Source organism: Pseudorasbora parva, chromosome 16 (assembly GCF_024679245.1).
Source record: "Pseudorasbora parva isolate DD20220531a chromosome 16, ASM2467924v1, whole genome shotgun sequence".
In the NCBI taxonomy this organism is placed as follows: domain Eukaryota; kingdom Metazoa; phylum Chordata; class Actinopteri; order Cypriniformes; family Gobionidae; genus Pseudorasbora; species Pseudorasbora parva.
The window spans coordinates 30,275,369-30,302,414 of record NC_090187.1 but is presented as its reverse complement, the minus strand read 5'-3'; the positions used below and the strand labels follow the sequence as shown (position 1 = coordinate 30,302,414).

At 36.8% G+C, this 27,046-nt stretch overlaps 1 protein-coding gene across 5 annotated transcripts in view; it reads left to right on the top strand.

Moving 5' to 3' along the window:
- srgap1a (SLIT-ROBO Rho GTPase activating protein 1a) overlaps positions 1-27,046 on the top strand; it is a 129,917-nt gene that overhangs the window by 62,611 nt on the left and 40,260 nt on the right. For 3 of the 5 annotated variants that reach the window (XM_067420228.1, XM_067420227.1, XM_067420231.1), the window contains exons 4-12: positions 4,645-4,707; positions 8,694-8,876; positions 9,965-10,093; positions 11,819-12,040; positions 13,577-13,678; positions 22,478-22,675; positions 23,445-23,529; positions 24,239-24,266; positions 26,605-26,707. In XM_067420228.1, coding sequence (XP_067276329.1) covers positions 4,645-4,707; positions 8,694-8,876; positions 9,965-10,093; positions 11,819-12,040; positions 13,577-13,678; positions 22,478-22,675; positions 23,445-23,529; positions 24,239-24,266; positions 26,605-26,707 — 1,113 coding nt within the window. The remainder of the gene's footprint in view (positions 1-4,644; positions 4,708-8,693; positions 8,877-9,964; positions 10,094-11,818; positions 12,041-13,576; positions 13,679-22,477; positions 22,676-23,444; positions 23,530-24,238; positions 24,267-26,604; positions 26,708-27,046) is intronic. The other 2 variants (XM_067420230.1, XM_067420229.1) reach the window with 1 other exon arrangement.

Here is a 27,046-nt window from a genome sequence, read left to right as displayed (position 1 = left end):
TAAGTTTCAAAGCTGAAAACGTCCTTGTTAGTCAAAGAAAAGCTTTTATGGGCACCAGGCCCAGAAAACGATCGTGTTCACATCTTGACGTCATCGACTGACGAAACTCCGCCTCTACTGAATAATAAACACGTGTAATTCAGTAGCCCCGCCCACCGACTCATTGGCTCACGCTAGCCAGCAGCAATAAACATGCCGAAGAATATAGCAAGATGTTGTGGAAGAACGAAGTCGCTGGCTGCATAAGCTTCCTTCGGATCCTAATATTAGGAACTTAATTTAATTTGGCTCTCATGGAGAAGCCTTTCACTGTGGAATCGTCTGTAAACAAATCTCAGGTCTATTTGCAGACATTTGATATTAAAACACAATGCTATTTCTTCTATATTTGATCTGACAGGAGGAATGATGCAACACACTTGTGTGAGTAAAACGTGTTTTTTTATATGTAATAGTATTGCATTGTTATAGATCGTTTTAATTATGTGTACATGCGGAACATACCTTTAGCACGCTGGACATGTATGGGCCAGGGTTCGCAAAGAAAATGTGTTTTCCAGACGGGCTACCAAAACAGAAGCAACAGACAACAGTATAAAAAAATTAAAAAGCTAAGGGTGTGTTAAAGGATCTATGATGCTCCCACGTATGGAGCTCAGCATCACTAGAGCGCACGTTCTCGTCGAGTATGCATGTACAATGAGGAAATCCATCATGGTAGAGCAGATTTTGTCACATGTATTTTCTTTTCATTATTTATACAACATACTTTTTTTAAAACTCTTTTAGGTTATTTATGAAATCCAAGTGTGAATATTTTTTTTAAACACTCTCCTGATGCACTCAGATGAGATCTTTGTTCTTTTAAAAGTGTCCTTTCCTAGTTTTTTATTTATTTTTTATTATTATTTCTAATAGCATACCATTTTCAATACTGGGTTCAGTACTTCACAATACAGAAGGTAACTGATAATAGTCTTCAAGGATAAACCCTACTGTAAAGTGCCCTGATCATAATTTGCAATGTAGTAAAGCTGTCTACAACTGTCACACATGTTAAATGGCTGTCAGCACTTTATTTAGTTCCTTTATTGCCACGCAATATGCTGCCTGCTGCTATAAACTGTATGGCTACTCAGTTTTTTTGATATGAATGGCTTCATCATTGGCCCTGCACATGATGCTGTCTCATGCATCTCATGTTCGTGCCTTGAAGGTTGTACATTTTTCATAGCCAGATTAATTTTAATGGAAAGATGTAACCCTCTATACCCAGAGGCTTGATACAGTTGTTTAAAGAGTCCTTAATAAAGTCAACTTGTCGATAGTAGTGCCACAATGACTTGACTTCTCACTTGACATATATTGGCCCAGCACCTAAGGGGCAAACTAAAAAGGGCAATCTTTTTGTGTTTTTGGCCATTCATATACATGAAATTAATTCTTAATTCAATTCTTCATAGCACAAACCCCTGCTTCCCACAATCCTGTGCTCTATTGCCAACCTGCTTGATTGCTCCCAGAATAGGCTGAGCCACCCCAGCTATCCATGCAACTGTCAGTTTGACCATCGGCTGGAAACGGTTATGTAAAAGGCAAAATTGGCTGGTGTTAGATGAGCCTGAGTGGAGGCCTGATTGAAGGCAGAGCTCTGGCATGGCATGTTAATAATCTTTTTAGGCCTGTTTGGATCTGCATGCCCAGATGCTGCCAGTACTGTATGATGAGTCACGGATAGCATTTAGTGCAGACTTGTGTGCCTCTGAGATCCTGCGGGTGTGCTGAAGTGCACACATGTACACACACAGCTGTTAGCTCTTGTGTTTGCTCTTGAGAGGTTGAGTGTAGAATAGCAGTGTGGGTGTTTGAAGATCTTAGCAAAATTATTTTGACTCTTGACCTCCACACGCCACATGTCTTATGTTTGCTTTAAACATACAAATTAGTTAAATTAAATGTCTGAAAGAGTTGATATCAAATAACCTGTGAATGACATGTCCAGATCATATTTTCCCTCCTAAAAATAAAAAAGATTATATAGTTTTTTTTTTAAATTACTTTTAACAATTATCCTATTCTTATTTCTGGAATAAATTGTTTGTGCATTTTGCATTTTTATATTTAATAACATTTTTATACTTACATTTTTGTGTTTAATATTTATTACTAAAAATATAAATTAACTAAAACTATTATTTTATATATTATTTAAATATACTGCCTTTTTGATATTCTTTTTCCCTGTAATTCTCATGAAGATAATATAACATAATTGTATGTAATTTTTTCATTTTGGCAATTGAAAGATCTTTGCGATAGTATTTTCGAATCTAATGTCTCTTTTCATAGATTATACATTTCTTATGATTGTTAACCCACCTATGTTATGTTGGATAGCATAGCCATAATAAAATTGTTAAAGTCACCTTCTATTGATGAATGGATGCATACTTGACATTTATATAATGGAAATACTTTTTTTCCTTTGAAGTAGTAAATTATGTCTAAAGGACTAAATGGACTGAGTGCATTAAGATTTCCTTTTAATGTTAGGATATACATACACAGTGGGTATAGAAAGTATTCAGACCCCCTTCACAATTTTTCACTCTGTTATATTGCAGCCATTTGCTAAATCATTTAAGTTTATTTATTTTTCTTATTAATGTACACACAGCACCCCATATTGACTGAAAATCACAGAATTGTTGACATTTTTATAGCTTTATTAAAAAAGAAAAACTGAAATATCACATGGTCCTAAGTATTCAGACCCTTTGTTCAGTATTTAGTAGAAGCACCCTTTTGATCTAATACAGTCTTTTTGGGAAAGTGCAACAAGTTTTTCACACCTGGATTTGGGGATGCTCTGCCATTCCTCCTTGCAGATTCTCTCCAGTTCTGTCAGGTTGGATGGTAAACGTTGGTGGACAGCCATTTTCAGGTCTCTCCAGAGATGCTGAATTGGGTTCAGAAGTCAGGCTCTGGCTGGGCCATTCAAGAACAGTCACAGAGTTGTTGTGAAGGCACTCCTTCGTTATTTTAGCTGTGTGCTTAGGGTCATTGTTAGCCTGACGTGGTCATACTCAATTCTAGTCAGAATATGAGTCTGAAACTGCTCCATTGGGCTGTGATTATGGTGCGTGTTTCAACCGAACCAGGAAAGACCACAATTGGATAGACCTTCAACCGATCAGAGCAACGTAGCGACGCATTGTCAAATGTCAACAGAGCTCAACTGCACTGTTGCTGCAGGTGAACTTTCGGCCCAGTTTGAGGTCTTGAGCACTCTGGAGAAGGTTTTCATCATTGGACCCGGAAGCGCTGCCGCGTGACGTCAGCCTTAAAAACCGGATATAAGTATTTAAACACCCTGCTATTTTGCAAGATCTCCCACTTGGAAATCATGGAGGGGTCTGAAATTGTCATCGTAGGTGCATGTCCAATGTGAGACATAATCTAAAAAAAAATCCTGAAAACACAATATATATTTTTATGCTACAGCTGACTGGAAAAATGTTGGCTGGTCTGATGAGTCTCGATTTCTGTTGAGACATTCAGATGGAGTCAGAATTTGGTGTAAACAGAATGAGAACATGGATCCATCATGCCTTGTTACCACTGTGCAGGCTGGTGGTGGTGGTGTAATGGTGTGGGGGATATTTTCTTAGTACACTTTAGGCCCCTAAGTGCCAATTGAGCATCGCTTAAATGCCACATCCTACCTGAGCATTGTTTCTGACCATGTCCATTCCTTTATGACCACCATGTACCCATCCTCTGATGGCTACTTCCAGCAGGATAATGCACCATGTCACAAAGATTGAATCATTTCAAATTGGTTTCTTGAACATGACTATGAGTTTACTGTACTAAAATGGCCCCCACAGTCACCAGATCTCAACCCAATAGAGCATCTTTGGGATTTGGTGGAACAGGAGCTTCGTGCCCTGGATGTGCATTTCTAAAGATTGCTTTCAGCACCTTGTTGAATCAATGCCACGTAGAATTAAGGTTATATTATACATTATGTATATGTTTATTTATTTATTTGTATATTTATTTATTTATTTATTTATTTAGAAATATCTATTTCTTGTACATATTATATAATAATATATATGATTGCTTGAGATTCACCCTAAAACATCCATCCATTAAAAAAATAAAAATAAATAAATAAATAAATAAACCTAAGACTAACAAGACTAAAATGCTGATAGCGTCTCCTATTCTTTTCACATTGGTCATACATTGTGAGTATAATTTAGTTTGAAGAACATTGTGGCCTCTGATTTTTGAAGATTGACTCTAGGTCCTGCTCTAACTGTTGCAAAAGGATTTGCTCATAGCACCCCTGAGCACTGGGATGCTGGGAATGGCTTGTGAAATCAGATCAGTAGAGATATAATTGGGTTATTGAGATTATTGAGTGGCCTGCGAGACAGAAAGATTAGCCTCACGCAGGTAATCCACACAAACTGCTAAAATTTGAAACAAACAGTTCAACTAAAATCCTTCAGTGCGAAGAGTGCTCATAAATCTCATGCAAAAGTACAATTTTACTTTCCTATTTTGTTAGCGAAGTTTAATGTGATCTGATAGCTGATGCCTCCTCCTTTTTATATCTCTCTTTCTATTCAGAGTAAAGAAATCACATTTCAGCTGCAAGAGGATTTGATGAAAGTCCTCAACGAGCTCTACACGGTAAGTGTTTTACGTTTTAAACGTTGTAAAAGTTTTTTTTTTAAGCATGTCATGCTCACATTATTTTAGTAATATGTATTGCCTCTGGCTAAACCCAGGAGGGTACTATGGTAAAAGACCCATAAAACCGCCTATACTTTACACACACTTTTCACATCTCTGACCTTGGCAGATTATGGTGTTTATACCAATAATCAATAATTAATTCCCACACTTTGATTACCGCTGTCAGGTCCACCACAATGGCTTGGAAGATTCATGCATCCTTTGCTTTCCCTGTGGTCTTAATACGATGCTAATATATTCCCAGGTCTTAAAAACCACCTTTAGACTGAGGACTTGCCCTCTTTTGTGTGTTTATTTGTTTGCAATGCTCAACATTGAGTTGTGTTTTCCCTTTAAATCTGTTCACTTTTGTTGCTTTGTACTTTGTGTCCAAACTAAAATTAATTATGTGATTAAATTACATATCTTTCATGATAATCTTCCAAGTGTTTTTCTTAAAATAGCGCTGAGTGAATGTATCAAAAATACCACAAAGCAAAAAGTTTAGACCCGTCATTGGTTTCCATTTCTAACTTATTGTGTAATTAGCTCTGCCCATGGTAAAGTGCTATTGGCCTATTTTCTTGTTCCTCATTGCTGTTTTCAAAACATCAAATTTAAATTCTGATTGGTTGATTTTGTTTCTTTGCAGCGCATTTCTGTTTCTATTCTACATTGCAGTGAATATATGGTATATTCAGGTTCAGCTTAGTCTTCAAAGTTTTAGGGTCGGGAAGATTTTTTTCAAATGCTTTTGAAATAAATCTAATGTTCATTTGATTAAAATACAGTAAAAAAACGAAACATTGTGAAATATTGCAATTGAAAAAGAGTGTGAGACAGTCCCGAAATTGGGAGAGACAAACCGTAATCAGTGCCCCGCACTTTTCGTTATGCCTGAATTTTTTTAAAATTTAATTTCTTTCCTGAAATTTCAATACCACAATAAGAAATATAAATATAATAATACGATTTAAATAGGTGTTATCCAATTTGATGGCAAATAGGCTTTCCAACTAATTTAAATAAATATTTACATAGTATAATAGTTCTATTCATCTCTGTGTCACACACGTGTCCAGCAAAATCACATCATCTGCCTTGCAATAACCAGGTGGTTACCCTAACTGTTAATGTTTTAAAATATATATTTTCCTGTGATGGCAAAACTGAATTCATTATTCAGTCTTCAGTGTCAAATTTTTCCTCTTCCTCTTCCTCTTTCTCCTCCTCCATATTATTATATTATTAATTTTATGTTGAAAGCAGTTGATGATAATCAGCTGCTTAATATTTTTGCAGAAACCATGAATAGTAAGCAATTTATTTGAGATAGCAAAGTAGTCTTTACTGCCACTTTTGATCAGTTTCATCTTTGCTGAATAAAACTATTAATTTTTCAAAAAAGAAAAGAAAAAAAAGACAATTAACAAAATTGCTAAAATTACTACTTTAAAAATGACTACATAGGTTTCAATTATAAATGGTAATTTGGTTTGTCTTTGCATTCTCCCATCATGAGAACTCTTTAAGAACACTCAGCTCAGATTCTTTTATTTTGAAGCTGTCACATTTATTTATTTACTGAACGTTTGTTCTGGTAATCACACCGCACGCCATGGCTTCCTTTTGATTACTGTAGAAGGGTATCATCCCTTTTGACCTGAATTAGCCTTCGGGAGGGAATCACTCCTGTGGGACCGTTGCATCAGAAACCCTCCATGCAGCCACAGCCAGTAAAATAACAGGTCTGGTGTGACTCTAAAATTGGTCCTTCTAAAACCAGCAGAAATGTAAACAGAGTTCCAGACCAGTAAGTGGAGAGCGGGGCCCATGGTTTGGTCTGCCATTCTAACCATGTGTCTAATTATACAGCCGTGGACAGCAGTGCACTGTGCTGCTCCGACTGTACATATTTATGAACAATATTTAGTTTGGTCCACGTTTTATAGTCAAGCTCTCTTTTGAGGCCCTTTGAGGCTTTACTGTACAGTGAATTATAATGCTGTGTAGCTGCCACAGTGATTATGGCCTGGACTGACCCGGTGTTCAGGGGTCTAATCATGAATGGGCCCTTGTAATCAGCTTGGTGCTCAGTCACCTTTGATTGAGGAGAAGGCAAGCTGATGAGCGGAGCTTAGCGCTTTAGCGTTAGCGTCAGGCTTTGCAAGAGGCTTACAGAGCACAAGGCACAAAACATTACAATCATACTTAGAAAATTGTTAGACATGCCACCTCAATAGGCGTTAACATAAATTTGCTAGCAAGACTGACAGGAAAACATGAGACAATATTTAGAATTGGCAAATAAACCAAACTCCTTACACTTGAAGGAATAGTTCACCCAAAATTCTGTCATTAATAACTTTCCCTCATGTCATTCTAAACCCATAAGACTAATCTACAATCTCTTTCTGAACTTTTTGAAGCGTCAACGTCAAAATGGTAGTTGCTTTGTCTATGGAGAGTACAGAAAGCTCTCAGGTTTTATCAAAAGATCTTCATTTGTGTTCTGAAGATGAACGAAAGTCTTCCGGATTTAGAATGACATGAGTGGGAGTAATTAATAACAGAAATGTCATTTTTTGGTGAACTAACCCTTTAAGATTCATATGTACTTTCAAACCGTTTACTTTCTCAGAAACTGACATCTTTTTAAACATTTATAGGAAAGGACTAAGGAGAGTATGAAATATCAGCTGCATGCAGTGTTCAGTCATGCCGATGTTACATCAATTATAATGTGAAAAAGCTTCTAGTGTTGATTTTAAGCACTCACTCTTTGTGAAGAGTTTGACATTGTGGGGATAATTAGTTTGTTAGTACAGGTTCATAAGCTGTGAGTCACATCCTAATGCTTGTTATAAAATCTGAATATGACTAATAACCACCTAACCAAAACAATGACTCAGGCCATCTGAGGCAGCATTTACCATTATGTTGCACAGTCACATCTCAGTAATTGGATTTCCTCATGGGAGCTTAGTACTTTATAATGTGTTTCATCTTCAAATTATATATATATATATATATATATATATATATATATATATATATAATATTACTGTTTCTGTTTTAAAGGTGCCCTGTGTAAATTTTAGCGGCATCTAGTGATGAGGTTGTGAATTGCAACCGCCCACCGCTCACCCCTCCCTTTCAAAGCACATAGAGAAGCTACGGTGGCCGTCACAGGACAGAAATGTTGTTGTCTGAGACAGCAGAGAGTAGCTAACACACTGTAGAGCAGTTTGCCCGTTTAGGGTGTATGTAAATAGAAATGGCTCATTCTAAGGCAGCGGTTCTCAAACCTGTCCTGGAGGCCCACCGGCCCTGCACATTTTGTATGTCTCCCTCATGTAACGCACCAAATTCAACTCATGAGCTCATTAGTAGAGGCTGCAAGATCTGAAATGGGTGTGTCAGATATAGGGAGACATACAAAATGTGCAGGGCTGGTGGTCCTCCAGTACAGGTTTGATAACCACTGTTCTAAGGTAATAAAAACATAACGGTAACGGTATTTATACACCACCGAAAACATAGTTATGTATATTATATTGCATTTTTGTCAGTAGATCTTTACAAATACTACACACTGCACCTTTAATATGTGTGATTACTAGTGTACTTCACATACAAAGATTCACCAGTGTCATTTTTTCAATCGCTAATGTACCGGAAAAAATATTATTTTGGGGGGTAAAATATAAGCTAAAAGCTAAAGAGTCAAATTAAATGCTAATTAAGGTAGATGACGGACATATGATGTTGTTTTAAATCGTGTCCGCTTTACATACAAAGGAATATAAAATGCTGTTTCTTTGAAGGAAAACAGAATTGATTTGTGTCAAGTGTATTGATGAAAGTGTTTGACTAGCAGATGCTCTCTTGAGCTCAGCTGGCTGTTGTTGAACTTTGACCTCTGACCTCCGGTCCCGCAGGTGATGAAAACCTACCATATGTATCACACGGAAAGCATCAGTGCCGAGAGTAAACTGAAAGAGGCAGAGAAGCAGGAGGAAAAGCAGATCGGACGCGTTGGAGATCCCGTCTTTCACATTCGACTAGAGGAAAGACACCAGAGACGAAGCTCTGTGAAGAAGATTGAGAAGATGAAGGAGAAGGTAAATAAGAAATGGTCTGTAGTTGTTCTTAACAGAACCATGAGTAACCATTCAATGAAACTGTCAGGTCATCAAGTTCTCAAGGCCCAGTTGATTTATACCTCATTAAAGTCTGGCGAATCATAAAATGTGTCATATTTCACAGAAATAGAAAAAAATAGACACATCATTTTATTATAAAAAAGATTTTAAATTAAAATCTAAAATCTTTCAATTTAAATATAAAATAATAATAATAATAAAATAATAATAATATTTTGTACAATACAGTTGTTTGTATCATATTAATATTTGTACAGCATTTAATTTGATATAACCCGTATATTTGACCCATATTTGATTTAATTTAATTTGCTAATATTATTAGTATTTGTAATGCGCTTTTTCATACACAAAAAGATGAAACAATAAAAACCAAGAAAAAAAAGTATAGTATTTGTTATTAATTATAATAATAATAATAATAATATTAATAATAATAAATATCCCCCTGGAGCTAAGTTTTATGCATGAGTCATGTTTTTAAAGAAGCCATGCCTGACTCTGTTTTAACAGGAATGGCAACATTTTATGCTCTTAGTATATCTGTTTTCTGTTAAAGCCTGTGACAAATGATTTAACAGCTGTGGGAGTGTTTTTTTCTCCATGTGATGCTTCCTGGAACGAGACATTGTGGGAAGGTTAAAATATGGAAGTTAGCATGACTCACTGTCTGTTGGTCAGTCAGTTGAGTTAGATGACTAAGTGGGTCTGAATGTTAGAAGTATCCTTACTGATACAGGAAATTAGCAATACTTTATAATTTACAGTACTTGTAATGACATCCTTTGCTTTAAGATCTTTTTCTAACCACATAGATGTGCTCTGTTGGTCCATGGATGTCTGTATAATGATTTTTTTGCAGTTTATACGCTTACACGTCCCTGTTGGTTTATTTTTGGAAGGATTTGTTCTGTCATTTCACAAAAAAAATCTTCAAGGAACATATTGCATGCAGAGATAAAAGCCCGCTTGCATGTTTTTTTATATTTCAACCCGGTTTCTCAAATTCTGTCTGTTTCGTTTCTACACTCTCTCTCTCTCATCAGAGGCAAGCCAAGTACTCGGAGAACAAGCTGAAGTCGATCAAAGCTCGGAACGAATACCTGCTGACACTCGAAGCCACTAATGCTTCAATCTTCAAGTATTACATTCACGACTTGTCTGATTTAATAGACGTAAGTACCGGGGAAAGAAAAGGAGGTGCAGGGATTCTTTCACAGATGGAAGAAAGTTTGTGTGACAAGTAGGACAGTTATAAATAGTTTCAAACTGACCTCAGGTCTGCTGGGATGCTAAATATGACAAAGACTGCTGCTGTGTTCACTGTTCACCGGTTTCTTGGTTGAATATGCATCTTTGTCTACACCTGCTTTGATCTGAGGAAATGCATAGATTCCGCAGCGAGAGCTGTCAGTGTTGCATTCAAATTTAAGCTCTTTAGACTTTAGATGCAGGTGTGTCTGACAGGAATGAGATGTTTTAAAAAATACACTGTGGTTAAATTGCATTCATTTCCATATCTCCAAACAACAACATAAACTTCTTATTTGAAGACGTTTTATGAAGGCCTGATGGAGGAGGAGGAGGAGTTTAACACACAATGTCTCTGTAAAATGAAGCACAGTAGTGCTCAGTGTGAGATAAAAAAAAAACATTCCTTGTAGTGCAGGGGTGTCCAATCCTGCTCCTGAATCCTACTGTCCTGCAATTTAGCTCCAACCCCCAATAAAAACAATCAAACATCTAATCAAGGACTTACTAAGCATGCTAAAATATGTGGAGAAAGTGGGTGGAGAAACCAGAGGCCTTTTCTTAAAGTGAATTTTAGAAGTTCATAATATTCAGTTGGTCCCTCTTTTTTACTCTTTCTTTTTAATGTAATACCTGATGACCACGGTGGCTCGCTCAAGTTGAGCTCTGGCCATATATCAGTGTGTGTATATATATATGTGTGTGTGTGTGTGTGTGTGTGTGTGTGTGTGTGTGTGTGTGTGTGTGTGTGTGTGTGTGTGTGTGTGTGTGTGTGTGTGTGTGTGTGTGTATAGACACACACACACACACACACACACACACACACACACACACACACACACACACACACACACACACACACACACACACACACACACACACATATACATACATACAGATCTTCCAGGGACACAGAGTCAGAACTTAAATAATATCACCAAGGATGGCCCAGTTATCCCCCATATTTTATTATCCAGGACATCTCAGTTTCCCATGACTCCTGTATCATAGTCAAAATCAAATTATGGAAATCCCTGCCAGGAAACAACCAGGCTACAACTGTCCTCAGAGTCCAAGGCCTTATAAAGACAGCACTCAGACCATCAGAGCACACTCAGTATGTATTAGGTCACCTCAGAACACTGAGACACAAATATTCCCAAAGCCACAGTTGCTGATAGACCAGTACCCAGTGTCCTTTCATGTTAATGTGTTTGGAATCTCAGATATTAGCTTTGAGTCAGACCTGACATTTGCTTAACAAGGCCTAGTGGTCACAAATCTTGGCTGGTACCCAAGAGATTGTAGTTTTGAGGCAATTCGAGAGATTTCACTTGCAGTTTCATAGTGACTGCTTTTTAAAAGGTGTCTCGGTTAAAGGATTGCTTATGCAGCTTTCAAATCTTGTTTCACATTTGAAAAATCGACTGAGATCATGATAGATTTTGTGTATGGTTGATGACAAATTGTGATGCAGCTTGACAGAAAATGCTACTTAAATACCTATTTTATGAATTTATAGGCTTGCACAACTAAAATACATTACCCATCACTATCAGTGGCAGGATGACAATGGTTTAAATAATAGATAAAACATCCGTTTCTCAAAAATGTCATACAATTTCTCCCCTCTCTTTCTTCCTGTATAGTGTTGTGATCTGGGATATCATGCCTCTCTGAACCGAGCTTTACGGACCTACCTCTCAGCTGAATATAACCTGGAGACGTCTCGTCACGAGGGCCTGGACATCATTGAGAACGCCGTGGACAGTCTGGACCCCCGTAGTGACCGCCAGCGTTTTATGGAAATGTACCCAACAGCGTTCTGCCCACCCATCAAATTTGAGTTCCAGCCACATATGGGAGATGAGGTCAGATTTAAACAAAGTCTTACCCTCAAACCCACGTACATATGTACACACACAGTAGCAACCACATTGACACCCAATGTTTGGTTAAGTTGTATCTTAACACCATGTAACCTAAGATGAGATGGGTTTATTTTCTTAACAGTCTGTTATGCTGTAGTATTATGTATCTTTTATATATATATATATATATATATATTTTGTGTTGTGATTTACCCGTATATTTAAGAGTGGTCGTGGACATTTATAACTTTAATGTGTCTGGCTTCTGCTGTCATCCACATTTTGCTGTACAACAGTCCATTCTGCTGCTTATATTGCAAACTAGTATTTGTTATCACATATATATATATATATATATATATATATATATATATATATATATATATATATATATATATATATATATATATATATAATATATATGTATGTATGTGTGTAATTATTAGCACAAATAGTGCACTTTATTTACCTGTGATGGTTAATAGGAATGGGAAGTCTCCCACATTCACAGAAAAACGCATACTCCCTTAATAAGGTTGAGGAAATCAAGTTAAGTTGATAATTTAATAATTATAAATTGATTATTCACAGAAAAGCAAGAACATGTGAAGGTTCAGTTCACCCAAAAATGAAAATTCTGTCAATTAATTACTCGCCCTCATGTCGTTCCAAACCCGTAAGACCTTCATTCATCTTCGGAAAACAGCTCTCTGACCCCTCCATAGACAGCAATTTAATTAACACTTTCAAGGTTGAGAAAGGTAGTCAAATCATTGTTAAAATAGTCCATGTGACTCCAATGGTTCAACCTTAATTTTATGAAGCGGCGAGAATACTGTTTGTGTGCAAAAACAAACAAAATAATGACTTAATTCAACAATTTCGTTCTGGCCTGTGCCAGTCTTCTACACTGTTCCACGAAAATGTACTGCATTGTAGGACTAACCCAACACTCTTTACCTTCCAAATAACCTTTAAGCAGACGTTATGTTTCATTTTAACATGCAGCTCCCATCCACTGGCCCATCCATTACCCCCACGTTAATCTAGTCTCTGGCCGTGGTGAAGCGCATGAGATCATACAGGATACCGAATGGAGAAAAGCATCTTAATGAAATTCTGAATTATGTGCGGTCAGGATTGCTTCATATCCTTCTTTTATTGAGTCTCAGCTGGCAGCGCGGTGTTTACGCGGAGTGCTGAGAGCAAATCATATTGCATTTCTCCCCTTCAAGCCATTTTTAGAGAGTGTTTATTGGATTTATTCTCACTAATTGGCCATTTTGTCACTGATATCATGTCTGCGCATGGTTTACAACCTGTTGTTTTGTGGTCATGCCTGTACTCTCTCGATCATTGAAAGCAACTGGGGTTTTGCTTTCATAAGAGTCAGTTATAATGCTTGTGCCAGGTGTTGGTTATTTGTTTGAATCGAAGATTACTCCTTTAGGGAGCTAAGCTCAATAAGAGCAGGTTCTCTAATGCCAGATGTCATCTTGCTTTCCTGTTATTGGAAGTCTGTGTTTTATTTTCCAGGTGTGTCAGATCACAGCCCAACCTCCTGTGCAGGCAGAGCTCCTCCTGAGGTTCCAGCAGCTGCAGTCCCGCCTGGCCACCCTAAAGATCGAGAATGAAGAGGTAAGGTCACACTAATGCTGGGGGAGATTTAAAATATTTTTTATTTTTATTTAATAGATTTTGCAATTTTCAATGCTGCAATGCCCAGTAATATAAACTTTATTTATCCTTCCATTTGGGCACACACGGCTTGCGGAAAGATGTGCAGTAATAAAATAATCATGCTTTACACACACCACGCTCTTCCCAACTGGACTGTTTTCCTTTTTTTCCGGCTACAACTGCGTGTCCCATGGGACTTCAGCGCGAGACTACAGCTAGCCGTCTAAAACACTATTTAGGTGAATTTAAACAATGGCAAAGTGGCTAAACACATCTCGTTGTCATGTAAGGGCCCTGTTCTTGTTGGACAGACATTTTAATTGCAAGCACCAATCCGGTTTGTTTTTTTTTCTATAGACTGTACTCACAAATGTATAACAATCAGGATAAACTTAAAAATTCCCCGGAGTTTTCCTTTAAGTGAATTTTGCCATGCATGTAACCAAAGCTGAATATCTATTCCCACGTAACACGTCAGTCATGCTCCCACACCAGCTTAACACTCGCTGGCCACGCCCCAAACTCTCACTATGGGTTGAGCTGGAAAGAGATTGACAGATCTGTGCTGACTGCTTTCAGTGTTTGGAATGGTGCCTGCGGGGGGGCTCAATGTTTATACCTTAGGGGGAGATAACTCATGAATGGCATACTAATAGTAGTCAGTGAGTGAACAATAAACTGGGTTCCTACTTACGTCACCTTTTAGACTTTCCGAGAATTTAGCGTGTGGTTCATTTTGGGTTATAAAGCATCTGCTAAATAACAATTGCATCAGATGATCACCAGGGCTTAAATGGTTTCGACTGCATAATTGAATTTGAAAATCTTGTTTAATAAGTTAGTCCAGGAGCACACAACCCGTATCTTCCTGTTGCATTAGAGCGAGACAGCATTGCAGTTGTTTGCTTAATTGAGTTGGCAGGAGCTGATCGTAAAAGAGGCTTTGGGAGGACTTACAAGAAATAGTTTTTTCCCTCCCTGCAGAGTTTTCACTGTCCTCCAGATAACCCGCGTGACGCACAGAGAGGCTTCTCTCAGTGACACCATATTCCTTCAGACTGTCTCTTTCTTTTAAAATTGTATTATCTCCCCTCCAAGGCTGCAACCTTTTAATCAGTTTTTAAGTCGAATGCTCAGGATGCTGCCGGATATATATATTTAAAAAAAAAACACTCGGTCAGGAAGATGGAGGAGTCTAGCTTTGCTTCTTGGCCTTATCATGTCCATCTTAAATGAACGAGTGTCTTACAACTGCCCTTTTCTTCTCTTATCTCCTTTCTGTTATTTCTCTGCCGTGATTCTTTTTCTCAGTTTTGACAGACAAAATTTAATTTTAAGTATGTCCATGTAATAAAGATATGTATATTGTTGTTCCTGCACAAATTTGACATAACTTATGTAGGTTAGACAGATCTATCTGCAATTCAATGCAGCTTTGGAACTGGTCAGTTCTGTATGAATATTGTTGCTCCAGGCAGTTGCTACAGTCCTTAGTGGGCTTTTCCCAGAAAAAGCTGATAAATCATCTGCTGTGAAGAATGATTGCTCAGGCCACTGTCAGTGTTGTCATGGAAGCTAAACGGTTCTGGAAAAATGTCCAGCTAACTAAAATGTTGCAGGTTGTAACATAAATATCAGTCGCTGTAAGAAATGAAAGTGACTCATGAAACGTTTAAACGAAGGAAAATCTAAATTTTGAATTTTACTGCCAGGGTTATGTTTAGTTATGTTGAGTTTCATTGTGTTTTGGATAAGTTTTGCCTGTGTTCCTGTTAGTTTCCATATTTAGTCATTAGTTTGTTACCTGTTCTTAGTTCTTATTATTTAAACCCTTAATGTCCTCTGCAGGGCATGGTATAATGCTTGTCCGGGACACGTAGATTCTTTGAAGGGGTAAAAGGGGGCTTTCACACCGTAGGAACCTTTTTTCGTAGTTCCTAGAAATAATGGCGGAAGTTCCCGCTTTTTGGCATGTTCGCACTGCAGGAACTGGAAACGATTTTAGTTCTAGGAACGGCTTTTGCAGGGAACTAAATTAGCTTCTACTTCAGAGTAGGGTCTAACCCAGCACAATAGGGACTACCTAAATCTACGCTCATTGGCCGAACGCATGTGAAACTAACTACCACCCGCCATTAAAAAAAGCTCTAGACAGATTATAGTCTATATATTTACTCCATGTACTAACTCTACAAACATGGAAAACAGTGATAGATGGATCTCTCAACCGTTACGCTAAGGAGAAAATCCAACGTAACTTTGAGGGGACCAAACAAAACATAATGTATTTTTGCTCTGCTAGCGACATTGGACATCAACCACACTGCAAACGCTAAAACATTTTCATATACGGTCTTTTTTTTTGTTGCATAAAAGTTATTTCAATAACGTATTAGACAGGACCGTTAAACAGATCTTAAACTAATGAAGGCGGAGAATGGGAGCGCTGTCTGCTCAGGCTCTGGCATTCTCAGCGGCATCAAAATAAATGTCCGCCATGCCCTCAAAATAAAAGTCAAAAACACAAGCACGCATGCATAACTTCAGAGTTCCTATTGGCGGGTTTAATGCAACCAGGAAAATGGCCCTAGGGGAACATTTAGTTCTTGAGGAACTGCCCTTGTGGCTAGTTATATACCGTAGTACTGCCTAGTGTGAAAAGTGAATTTTACTTGCCTTACTGGATTAAAAGTTCAGTGATTAAATAGTAACTAGAGAATGATTCTTATTTTATTACATTCAGTGTCTGGGCACAGTCTATAAAGGTAAAGAATACCCAGGGGGTAAATATAAAAAAAAATACAAATTAAAGTTTGCAAAGGCAGATATAAAAATGGTGTGTACATTACATAAATATCAAGCCCTTGTGCTAAATGACAAGTGTTAAACTCACCAGACTGAAAGGAAACGGAAGCACACAGCAAGAGAATTTGAGGTCACTTCCTGGTTTCTCCAAATGGCTTAAAGCATCTTTTTGACACAAGGTCTGTGAGGAACCATACAGGATACTGGATATAGTGTTATGTTTTAGTGCAGCTGTTTCCTAAAACCTTCACTACATTAGAAGAAAAGAAGAAATGACCTGATGAATACATTATAGTGTTATTGTTGTAAACCATTTAGCTTCGCCTCATCCTCAAACACACCTTTATCAGACACAAAGGAAGAATATGTCTGTCAGTTAGAGCTTCCTGCTTCATCCTTTAGTTTTTATTCAGCTGTCAGCTCTTCTTTTTTTTCATTCTTCTTCTCAAGCTCATAATTGAATAATGTGAATAGTGTTTGCTGTAGAGATTAGGGTGAGATTGGAGTTCTCAGAGGAGAATTGACAGCGTTATCTCTTGACTTTCTGTCCCGCCCTCCTTTCCCTCTCCAATGGATATATTCTATTCACATCAAACATTAAAACCCCACTAAGGCACTGCTTAGTTCTCCGTAGGAAGTGTCTATTTGTTTTGCTGGCGATAAACCTCTGGGAGGCACATCAAACGCTGGGAGATCTGTGCACTTCTCCTGCTGCTGTGTGAAGCACTGATTGTCTGATTGCTGCCCTCTTTGCTGCCTTTGTACCGGTTTTCAGGCTCTTCTGTTAGTGCTAATGCTGATTGCCAGAGTGCTACACATGCCAAAATATCATCTTTGTAGTGTTTTTTTTATTATCCGAGTAGCTTGTTCATCACCCTCGGTTCATAATACTGGTGATAATGGAATTGATCAGCAAATTGGAATTTCCAAACAATAAATGTTTTTGTAAAACTTATAATGCGTAAGGACTCATTGCTTTATAAGAGACCTACACTGTGAAACCTTAACAGTTAAAATAATTCATTGGTTTGAGTATAGCCGACTCAAATTAAACGAGTTAGTTCAAACAAATGAACTTTTATCAGTATTTAGAGCTTTTTTTGACTGACACCTTTGAAGTAATCTGTATTGTTTTGAGTTTTATGAACTTATTTCAGACTAAAGCACTATTCGCACGGGATTAGTATTATCTAGGGACCTCTGTGATTTAGAAATTACTGAGTTTTACGTCTGAGTTTTACGTGGCGCATTCGCACGGGAATTTACTTATTCAAATTCAATTTACTGACTTCTCCCGGATATGATGTCAAGACTTCATTATAGATATAGCTGTATGAAATCATAAACAGGCACCGATGTTTTGATTATTTTATAGTAGTAACTAACATAATTTCGTTCAGTTAGATAACAGACACCATGAACTGAGCACAGACCAGCGGCAGATTCAGATCACGAGTGAGAAGCTGACAGACGGTGGATGATTCAGTTTCAATGCTAAATGTAAAAGCGCCTATGTCATTGTTCTGTTCTGTTTTTCATTAAGAATAGTATTGATGTTAATATTAAACATATCATTCAACATTCTCGGCAATTATTACAATTATTAATTATTATCACCAGAGGTCCCTAGATAATACTAGTCCCGTTGGGCAACTAATTAACATTTATTTAATTAGCTAGTTAAAGCTAGTCAAGTTTCCACTACTAAATATTTAAATATTTTTTATTTACACATGCTTCCACTGAGGGAATGGTGAGCTTTTGGCCTCTTTTCCCCATTTTTTTTTTTTGCCTATACTACTTTGTGCCCTTTTTCAATATTTACCATCTTTTTTTAATAATATTTAAATATTTATCTTTTTTTAATTATTTTATAAGGAATGCCTACTAAATAGTATTTCAAACTGCACACTGTGAAAGTAGGGCTTAGCTTTTTTTTTAGCTTATTTTTTTATCAGCTGAAGTATAGTTTATTTTATTATGATGAGATTTAAGAATCATGTCTTTAACCATGAAATTCATGTCTTTTTGAAAAAGCTAAAGGTTTTTCAAACAGTTTTAATGTTGGCATAAACCAGAAGTTGTGATAGTCTTTTCTTCCCTATTGTGAAATATATCCAAGTCATGGCGACTTTAAAGATACTACTTTACATTTTCCTTGTCATTTCATTTTGACTGCTTTCATGTGTTTGAGACCGAGCTCTTCCCTTCACTCAGTTTACCTCTGTGTAACCTATATCTTGAACTGAGGTACACTTTCCCAGTAAACAACATCCTATACAACAGGTGTGTCATATCATCCATAAAGGCCCTCGCCAACACCAAACCACAGACAGATTAACAGTATAAAACAGGTTTAAAACTGATAATCTCGTAGTGTTTCAAGTTCCCACATCAGGCCGATGAATAACAAGTGGAACAGTGACCTGGATCTAGGTGTGACTGTTGGTTTCCGTTGACTTGTATGTCATACTGCATTGATGTGAGGAATGATTCAGACAGAATGGGACAATGAGAGAGATGAGCTCACTGTGTGATGAAACTACCATGGTTTTATGTTGCATGATATCGTGCGGTGGTGATAGTCACTGTGGTTGAATGACATAACTATGTTCCCACTAAAAGTTGCCAATGTACCTTGTGTACGCTTTTCCATACCATGTTCAAGAAAACAAAATCATCACTTCCTGAAAAAGAAAATAGAAGTTGCTGAAATCAGCTGAAGCCACTGTTTTATTCATACATCATAAAGTGTGCAAATGAAACGTAATAAATGCTGTCATGTTATCTTGCATTCGGAGGCGGATGCCTGATATTTGAGAACGCAATCGTGTGAGACGGTTTTGTGGAGTTAATTATTCCCAACCATTTTGATGACAGTTCTTGGCTCAGGCATTTCAGGATGACCAAACTAAAATCAGTGATTATTGTGCAATAAAATTGCTCTACTGGTTCGTCCTTTTATTCAAATCACATCCTCTTTTGGGGAATTATTATTTTATTTGGACATTGAGGGATTTATTTGATAGATGTAGATCGTAGTTAGGGCTGCACAATTAATTAAATTTCTAATCATAATTACAATTACAGATGCCACAATTACATAATTATCAAATGGCGTAATTACAACAAAAAAATATATATATGTATGCTCTTTCTACATCTTAATTTTTTCTATAGACCCTTTTCACAGACTGTGATCTGTTTTAACTGTCATCAATATCGTAAATCCTGCAACTTTTTATATATTTTCATTTTTAAAATAAGGTATGTGCATTTATAACACTAATACTTCGTATTTTATTACTTTTGCATCAAATTACAAAAAATTAGTTACCACTGCTGTGAGGGTGTTTCTAATACAGCATCTATAGGAGTGGTAAAATTAACATCTTTCTCTCTTTTCACTGCTGTTATCAATCTCACTCTATTTTTCCCTCTTTTTAAAAATTGTGAAATCACTATAGTGTAACATTATAATGCCATGCATATTTTTACTTTTTTTTTATTTAAAGAAGAATCCAAACCAATGTATAGTTGAAAATTGAGGCTTAAAGCTGCAGAAAAAAGTTTTTTCAGCTTGTTTATTTTCATATAAAAATATGGCATAGAGTTGCTTCAAACAATGGTATATGCCATTCAAAACATCATTGTCAATGTAAAATGTGATAATCGCCATTAATAATCACAATTACAATTTCAAGCGAATAATAGACAATTATGATTTTTGTCATAATCGGAGACGCCTAATCGTAGTTTATGTGCATGTCTTTTTAGTGAGTAAAAAAAGGATCCACCTCACTTGAGTAACATGTTTTTTTACATGGATTTTTTTTTTTTTCGGTATCCCAAAATAGGTGGATGGAAACAGCTATTTTCTATTTCGTGTACTGTATATGTATGTTTTATAGCATTGTGCAAGAAGATTGCATTGCTTGTGCAAACAGAAAAGGCTATGCTTACTTTCCAAACAGTTTTCCAAACTGTGTACGTGAGAGAAAGAGAGCATGTCAGTGTGAGAGAAATTTGTTCTTTCATGCTGTGCAGATTCTTTCAGCAGGTGAACAAATACTTTCACTGAGCGATTGCACCAACTTTCAACATCTTTTCCCCATCTTTTTTTGTTCCTATTGTCATCTCCCTTTCACCATTTTATGTGGTTATATAATTGTTTTAATTAGGTCTTGTAATTGATTAAATGTTGTAATTGGTTTAATTTACATGATATGCTGATTAAATAATCGAATGAATCAGCGCTGATCATATATATCAGTATTTGCCCGAGAAATCATCCTTCAGGGGTATAATTAAAGCATTGAACACACATTAAATGTGGATTTATATTGTTTATTGTATTAAATGAAGCCTTTCACTGGTCTATAGAAATGCACTTTGCAAATCATCTCTCTTGGTATATACAGTTCCTATTGTATGATAATGTTGCAGTATGTATGATAATGTTCTGACACTGGAAAGGTACAGAAATGAATCCTCAAGGCCATCAAATGAATGATGCTCCCTTGGGTCATCTTCCTCTCCCCTCGCTATAAATTGATTTCTTTGGTCTGGTGTCATGCTCAAGGCCTGCTATTAGTCACAGAGCACATGTCAAGCAGGGACAGTGAGAGGAAAACCCTTTATTTGGTCACTTATTTGGTGTATTATGTCTTTCTAGCGCTTTTGTTCTCTCACATTCTTATCGATATATGCAGGAGTATTCTGGAATGAAATTGAATTGGATATAAAACTGTACTGGAATACTAGTAGCCATCGCTATCATATGACTGTTGCACCCCTATTCCCAGGGCCGGCGTTTGCTATAGGCGAGCTAGGCGGTCGCCTAGGGCGACAATTGTGTTAGGGGCGCGAGCGCGCTCCAGTGCCGCCCATTACTTCCCAATCCCATTAAGCATATAATCGGAACAAGCGAAATACAACATAATGTTCATGAAACATAATCATCATAGGGCGCCCCCTCAGCCACACGTTTAATTACTTATCAACCTGATTATTGGATTGAATTGATGGTGATTATTGATTATTAGTTCAGGCGTTAGGTCAGGCAAGTGCTCATCTTGCGCGTTCATCAAAAATGAGGCGCCTAAACCCGCGGGTGCACAGGGACGGAAAAAGAGAAAAAGAGAAAGGAAGAAAATCGAAAGAAAGCCCAGTATAGAGGTTAGTCTTCTTATCTCAGCCAATAAGTTGTCAAACAAATAAAAAAAATTACTTAGTATCAATCTTATCCACTAATATTTATTTTATAAATATTATTAATATTGTCACTAAGCTATCACTTGCTAGTTTTCTACATAATTACTATACGTATTGCAAACATAACTTTACTGACAATAATCTACAATAACCTACATGGATGTCATTTAAATATCAAAAGTCCAGTTCGTTATGAATATGGATAACGTATGCACGTTAGTTATAAAAAGTACAAACGCTCTCTACGTGGGCGTCGGAAGGAAATAAATACGGCCTCTCGTTTTTTTTTTTTACTGGAGCAGCCTAACGATAGATACCATATTATTTACATTAAACACAAATATGCTGGGTTCATCATATTCTTTACAGTGGCTGTGGTGTAGTGGTAAGACGCACGGCATAAAGATTTGATGCAGATCAATCAGAGGTTCGATCCTGCCTTTTACCACACTCGCTCTATTCCCTTTTCCCATCACATATCAGATCGGAAAGGCATTTATTTTCAATAAAAAGTGAGAAAATGTTTGAAAAGTGGAAATAAAGCGTTGAACGTGTTTAATAATAAGTGCTTCTCGGTTAGGGGTAGGCATAGGAAAACAGACGTGCTGAATTAGAATAGAGACGATAAAAGTGAGTGGGGTGGGGTGGGGTGGGGGCGCAAAACTCATCTCGCCTAGGTCAACCAAAGAGCTAGAGCCGGCCCTGCCTATTCCTACTAAAAATGTTCTCCTATTTCAGATCAAGAAGACCTCAGAGGCCACTCTCACTACCATCCAGGACATGGTGACCATTGAGGACTATGATGTGTCGGAATGTTTCCATCACAGCCGCTCCACTGAATCGGTCAAGTCCACTGTGTCGGAAACCTACCTCAGCAAGCCGAGCATCGCCAAGAGACGCGCCAACCAACAGGAGACGGAGCAGTTCTATTTTATGGTCAATTTCAATTTAATTCGCATTTATTTGTATAGCGCTTTTCACAATATACATATCGTTTCAAAGGAGCTTTACAGAAAATGCATTACAATTCAATTCAGTGTCTACATTACAATTCAAGAGTGATCGGTTATCAGACTGTCCAGGTTTTGGATTTGTATCAGAAATGTATAGTTAGCTAACAAGGTATTAATTTAAACAATGTATTAATTTAAGGCTGAAACAATGCGCAACAATGATTAGGATATATAGAAAAATTTAGCATTTTGTGTTTTGCAATAATAGTCACTTTATTTAAATAAAATTGTTTCACTTTTAAACTATGCATTATAAGAAGGTCATGCTGAATGATGAAATAAAAAAAGTTTTAATAATATACATTATACACTACTAGTTCAAATAATTTTTCATAGTCAGAAATTATGCAGCAAATACAATAATATTTTCAAATATTATTGCAATTGGTTTTCATTTATTTGTGCTCAATTGTGAATAATGATACTTATAATTATCAATAAAAAACAGCTATCTGATTAATATATTTGTGGAATCCTTGATGCAGTACATTTTTTCAGGACTCTTCGATTCAGTGATTATTATATATATATATATATATATATATATATATATATATATATATATATATATATATATATATATATATATATATATATATATATATATATATATATATAGTAATTACTTAATGTTGTATAAAAAAGTTAAATTACTCTTAAATTACCCTGCTGTCCATTGTGTCTCTTCACAGAAGTTCCGTGAGTATCTGGAGGGCAGCAATCTCATCACTAAGCTCCAGGCAAAGCATGATCTACTGAAGCGGACACTTGGAGATGGTATTGTTTGCCTTTCTTTCTTTCTTTCTTCCTTCCTTCCTTCGTTCCTTCCTCAGCAGTTTAAACTAAAAGTACACAATTAATGATGAAGGTACTTTATAACACATTTGGATCATAGTCCTCATAGCCAGTTGAAACCAGCAGGAAGATGCTCATGACACTCTGCTGCTCATGTGGGTGATGCAACCTCGTATTAACCTCATCTTAATTAATTGTGATAGTATGACGGATTATAATTCCCTCATCATGTGTAAATCTGCTCATCATGTTGCCTCTTCGTGTTTCGGAGCCCGGGGCATTTCATTCTGGTGTTGTGAACACTGCAGACTCTGCTGTTAGGGGCCTTTGAGTGAACGCTGTGTGGGTGGGATCAACAAAGCTGTCAGGAACCATGTTCCCTGGCCTAAAATCAACCGTGTCTGTTTTTTAAAGATGTAGGCAGTAGTCTGCCTGCTGTATTCTGGCACTTTGATGAAATATTTTTATAGCTAAACGGGTACCTGTAGCTAAAACTCTTCAGCTGCTACTGCAGTGGAAATATAGATTTTCTTTTTACAAAACGTAACAATGTCCTAAAGGTGTATGTGTGTGGATGTCCAGTTCCAGACAGATGGCTGGCTGTATGGGCTTTACTGAGCATAAACGAAAGCCTCCCCTGGGCCTCTGAAGAACTGTATTGTCATATTCTCTCTCTCTCTTTCTCCCTCAGGTTACCGGCCTGAATATGCGACTACAAGGTAAAAACATTTTTGTCTTGTTTGGTATCTTCTGCAAGTCTGTCTGTCTGTCTGTCGTTTTCATTTTATTTGTCATTCTGTGATTCATTTTATCATTCTTTCGTTATATCAGTCTTTCTATCATTAGTTATATCATTATACCATCCTTCTTTCATAATAATAATCCATCCATCCATCCATCCATCCATCCATCCATCCATCCATCCATCCATCCATTCATCCATCCATCCATCCATCCATCCATCCATCCATCCATCCATCCGTCTTCTGTCTGTCTGTTGTTGTCATTTTATTTGTCATTCTGTTGTTCATTTTATCATTATTTTGTTCTATCAATCTTTCTATCATTTATTCTATCATTATACCATCCTTCTTTCATAATATATGTCATTCTATTCTTCTATCGGTCTCTGTCTATCATTCTGTCTGTTGCTATATCATTCTAGTTGCCATATCTAATAAGTTCTGTCGTACTTTTTGTCATTCTATTTGTCGTACTATTTGTTGTTCTATCATTCTATCTGTCATTCCATCTGTAGCTCTATCTATCTGTCTTTTGTTTTATCTGTCATTCTATCATTCTTTCTATCAGTTGTTTTGTCATGTATCTTTTATTCTTTGCATCCTTCTATCAATGTCATTCTGTCTGTAGTTCTCTTTTGTTATGTCTATCGTTCTTTTTTTTCTAATTATCAATCTTTCTGTTGCTAATTCTATATTTATGTCTGTTGTTCTATCCTTCTAAAAGCACTTGTGAGAAAGTAGACCTGAAGGTTAAATAGATAAAAGTACATATACAGATCAGATTGAAACAGTAGACCAGATGCTTGTGTCTGCTTTCTGCCATAATTCACCATATGCTCATGCAGCAATCTTCCCCGGGGTTCCTCCCCACAATGCTTTGCACTAATAGTGCTCTTTAGATTCAGCCTCACCCTGAAATCTTACAGTTTGAGAGCACATAAAAAGCTTTCCTATTGAGTAAGAGACAAGAGTGAACTGAACTGATTGCAGTTACATATCCTTCTGGGACCCAGAAAAAAAAAAAAAAACTTTTTTTAATTTAATATTTTTTTCATGTCATTACATTGTTTAGAGCATAAGAAATAAATTCATTTTTTATTTTTTTATTATGTGTATGATATGTCCTTTGTAGTTGACAGGACTCGACTTGTTTACAAAATAAAATGACATGAAATTGCATGTAGAGGCAATCAGTGTTTAGGATTCAGGATTTTTAAACAAACTTTGTTTAAAGGTAATTCTGAACTATGATATAAAAGATATAACGGAATTGATTGATATACCATTTTACCATTTTACCAATGTATCTATAAACTGCATCTAATTTGTATATTAATGTATTCTTAGTGCAACGTAATGAAAATTGAGTGTAATATTGGGAGTAATAATTGGCAACATTTTCATAATAATATCTAATTTTTCATAGGGATATTGATATGTAATTTCTTTCCCTATTCACTTGTTGTGTCTCCAAAATGCCTGATAAACATGATTCTTCAAGTCCTGGCGTCCACTACAATGGATATTTATAAAAATCAATGCCTTGTTTTGTAATAAAGTCATATTTTGATTACAAACCCCATTACATTTTCCTGAGATGTTGAAAAACAGCGAAAGTTTTTCCGATTTACAATTATATTTAGAAAAAATTATATTATATTTCCATAAGAGACCGTTTTTAAAGACCAAGAAGTTGCTGTTGTCCCGATGAAAACTCCAAACATTTGGTATCTCTTCAAAATGATGATGTGACTGTGTGAAAACATATGATGTCAGGAGATTTAATAAAATATAATGTCCACAATAGTGGACAAAAGTCTATTCCGGGGTCCCAGGAAGATATTACCCTTTTTATTTTATTTTAATTTTAAGCAGTCTTAAAAATGTTGTTGCACATACCAGTTATAGATCAATTAAGGGCATAGCATCAATTATATCCTAAAACAAGAACTGCATTCGGATATTGAAATGAACTCAGGTATACTCTGAATGAACTCTGGTATAACCCCATGTGTTCTCCCCAAGACGAGCCAAAAGATTTTGTGCTTGGACATCTCTCTCACTCCCACCTCTTGCTGTTTCCAGCAGACTTGCCATTTCCATGACCTTTGATGTGCGGTGGAAGTGAAGTTTATGAACAGGATATTGGCATGTGCAGATCACTGAGCTAGGCACAATGGGAGCTTACCCCTAAATAACCTAAAATCACATGTTTACCACAAAGTCGTTCCATAAACTGTGTGAGATATGAACTCATTAGCGGTAAGGTTTACAGAGCATATTCAAGATTAAAAGTGTTGACATCTCTTTATAGGCCTCCCAGTCTTCCTCCTAAACCGTTTGGCACACAGAGGCCCAGGCCACGCTCTGTATTTAACGTTAAGCTGTTTAATGGCAATTTGGAGTCATTTGTTAAGGTATTTAGAGCTTTGGGTACTGTACTACCTGCACTGAATACCGCCGCTTGAAGCCATAATGATCCACGGCTACTTGCTTCTACTTGACTGATCATTATGGCTGGGGAAGGGTTTTAAACAGAGCAGAAACGGGGGTATGTGTGGGTGTGTGTGTACACATAAAGCAAGGGGACGGTGATAAAGTGAGCTTCAGGCATCAACATTCACCCAGTTGCTTCAGGGCAGATTGAAAGCCTCTTAAAGGGATAGTTCCTAAAAAAAGAAGCATAAATCTGTCTCGTGCCTCTCTTGAGTTTCTCTCTTCTGTGGAACACAAAAAGAATATTCTGGAATGTTCTA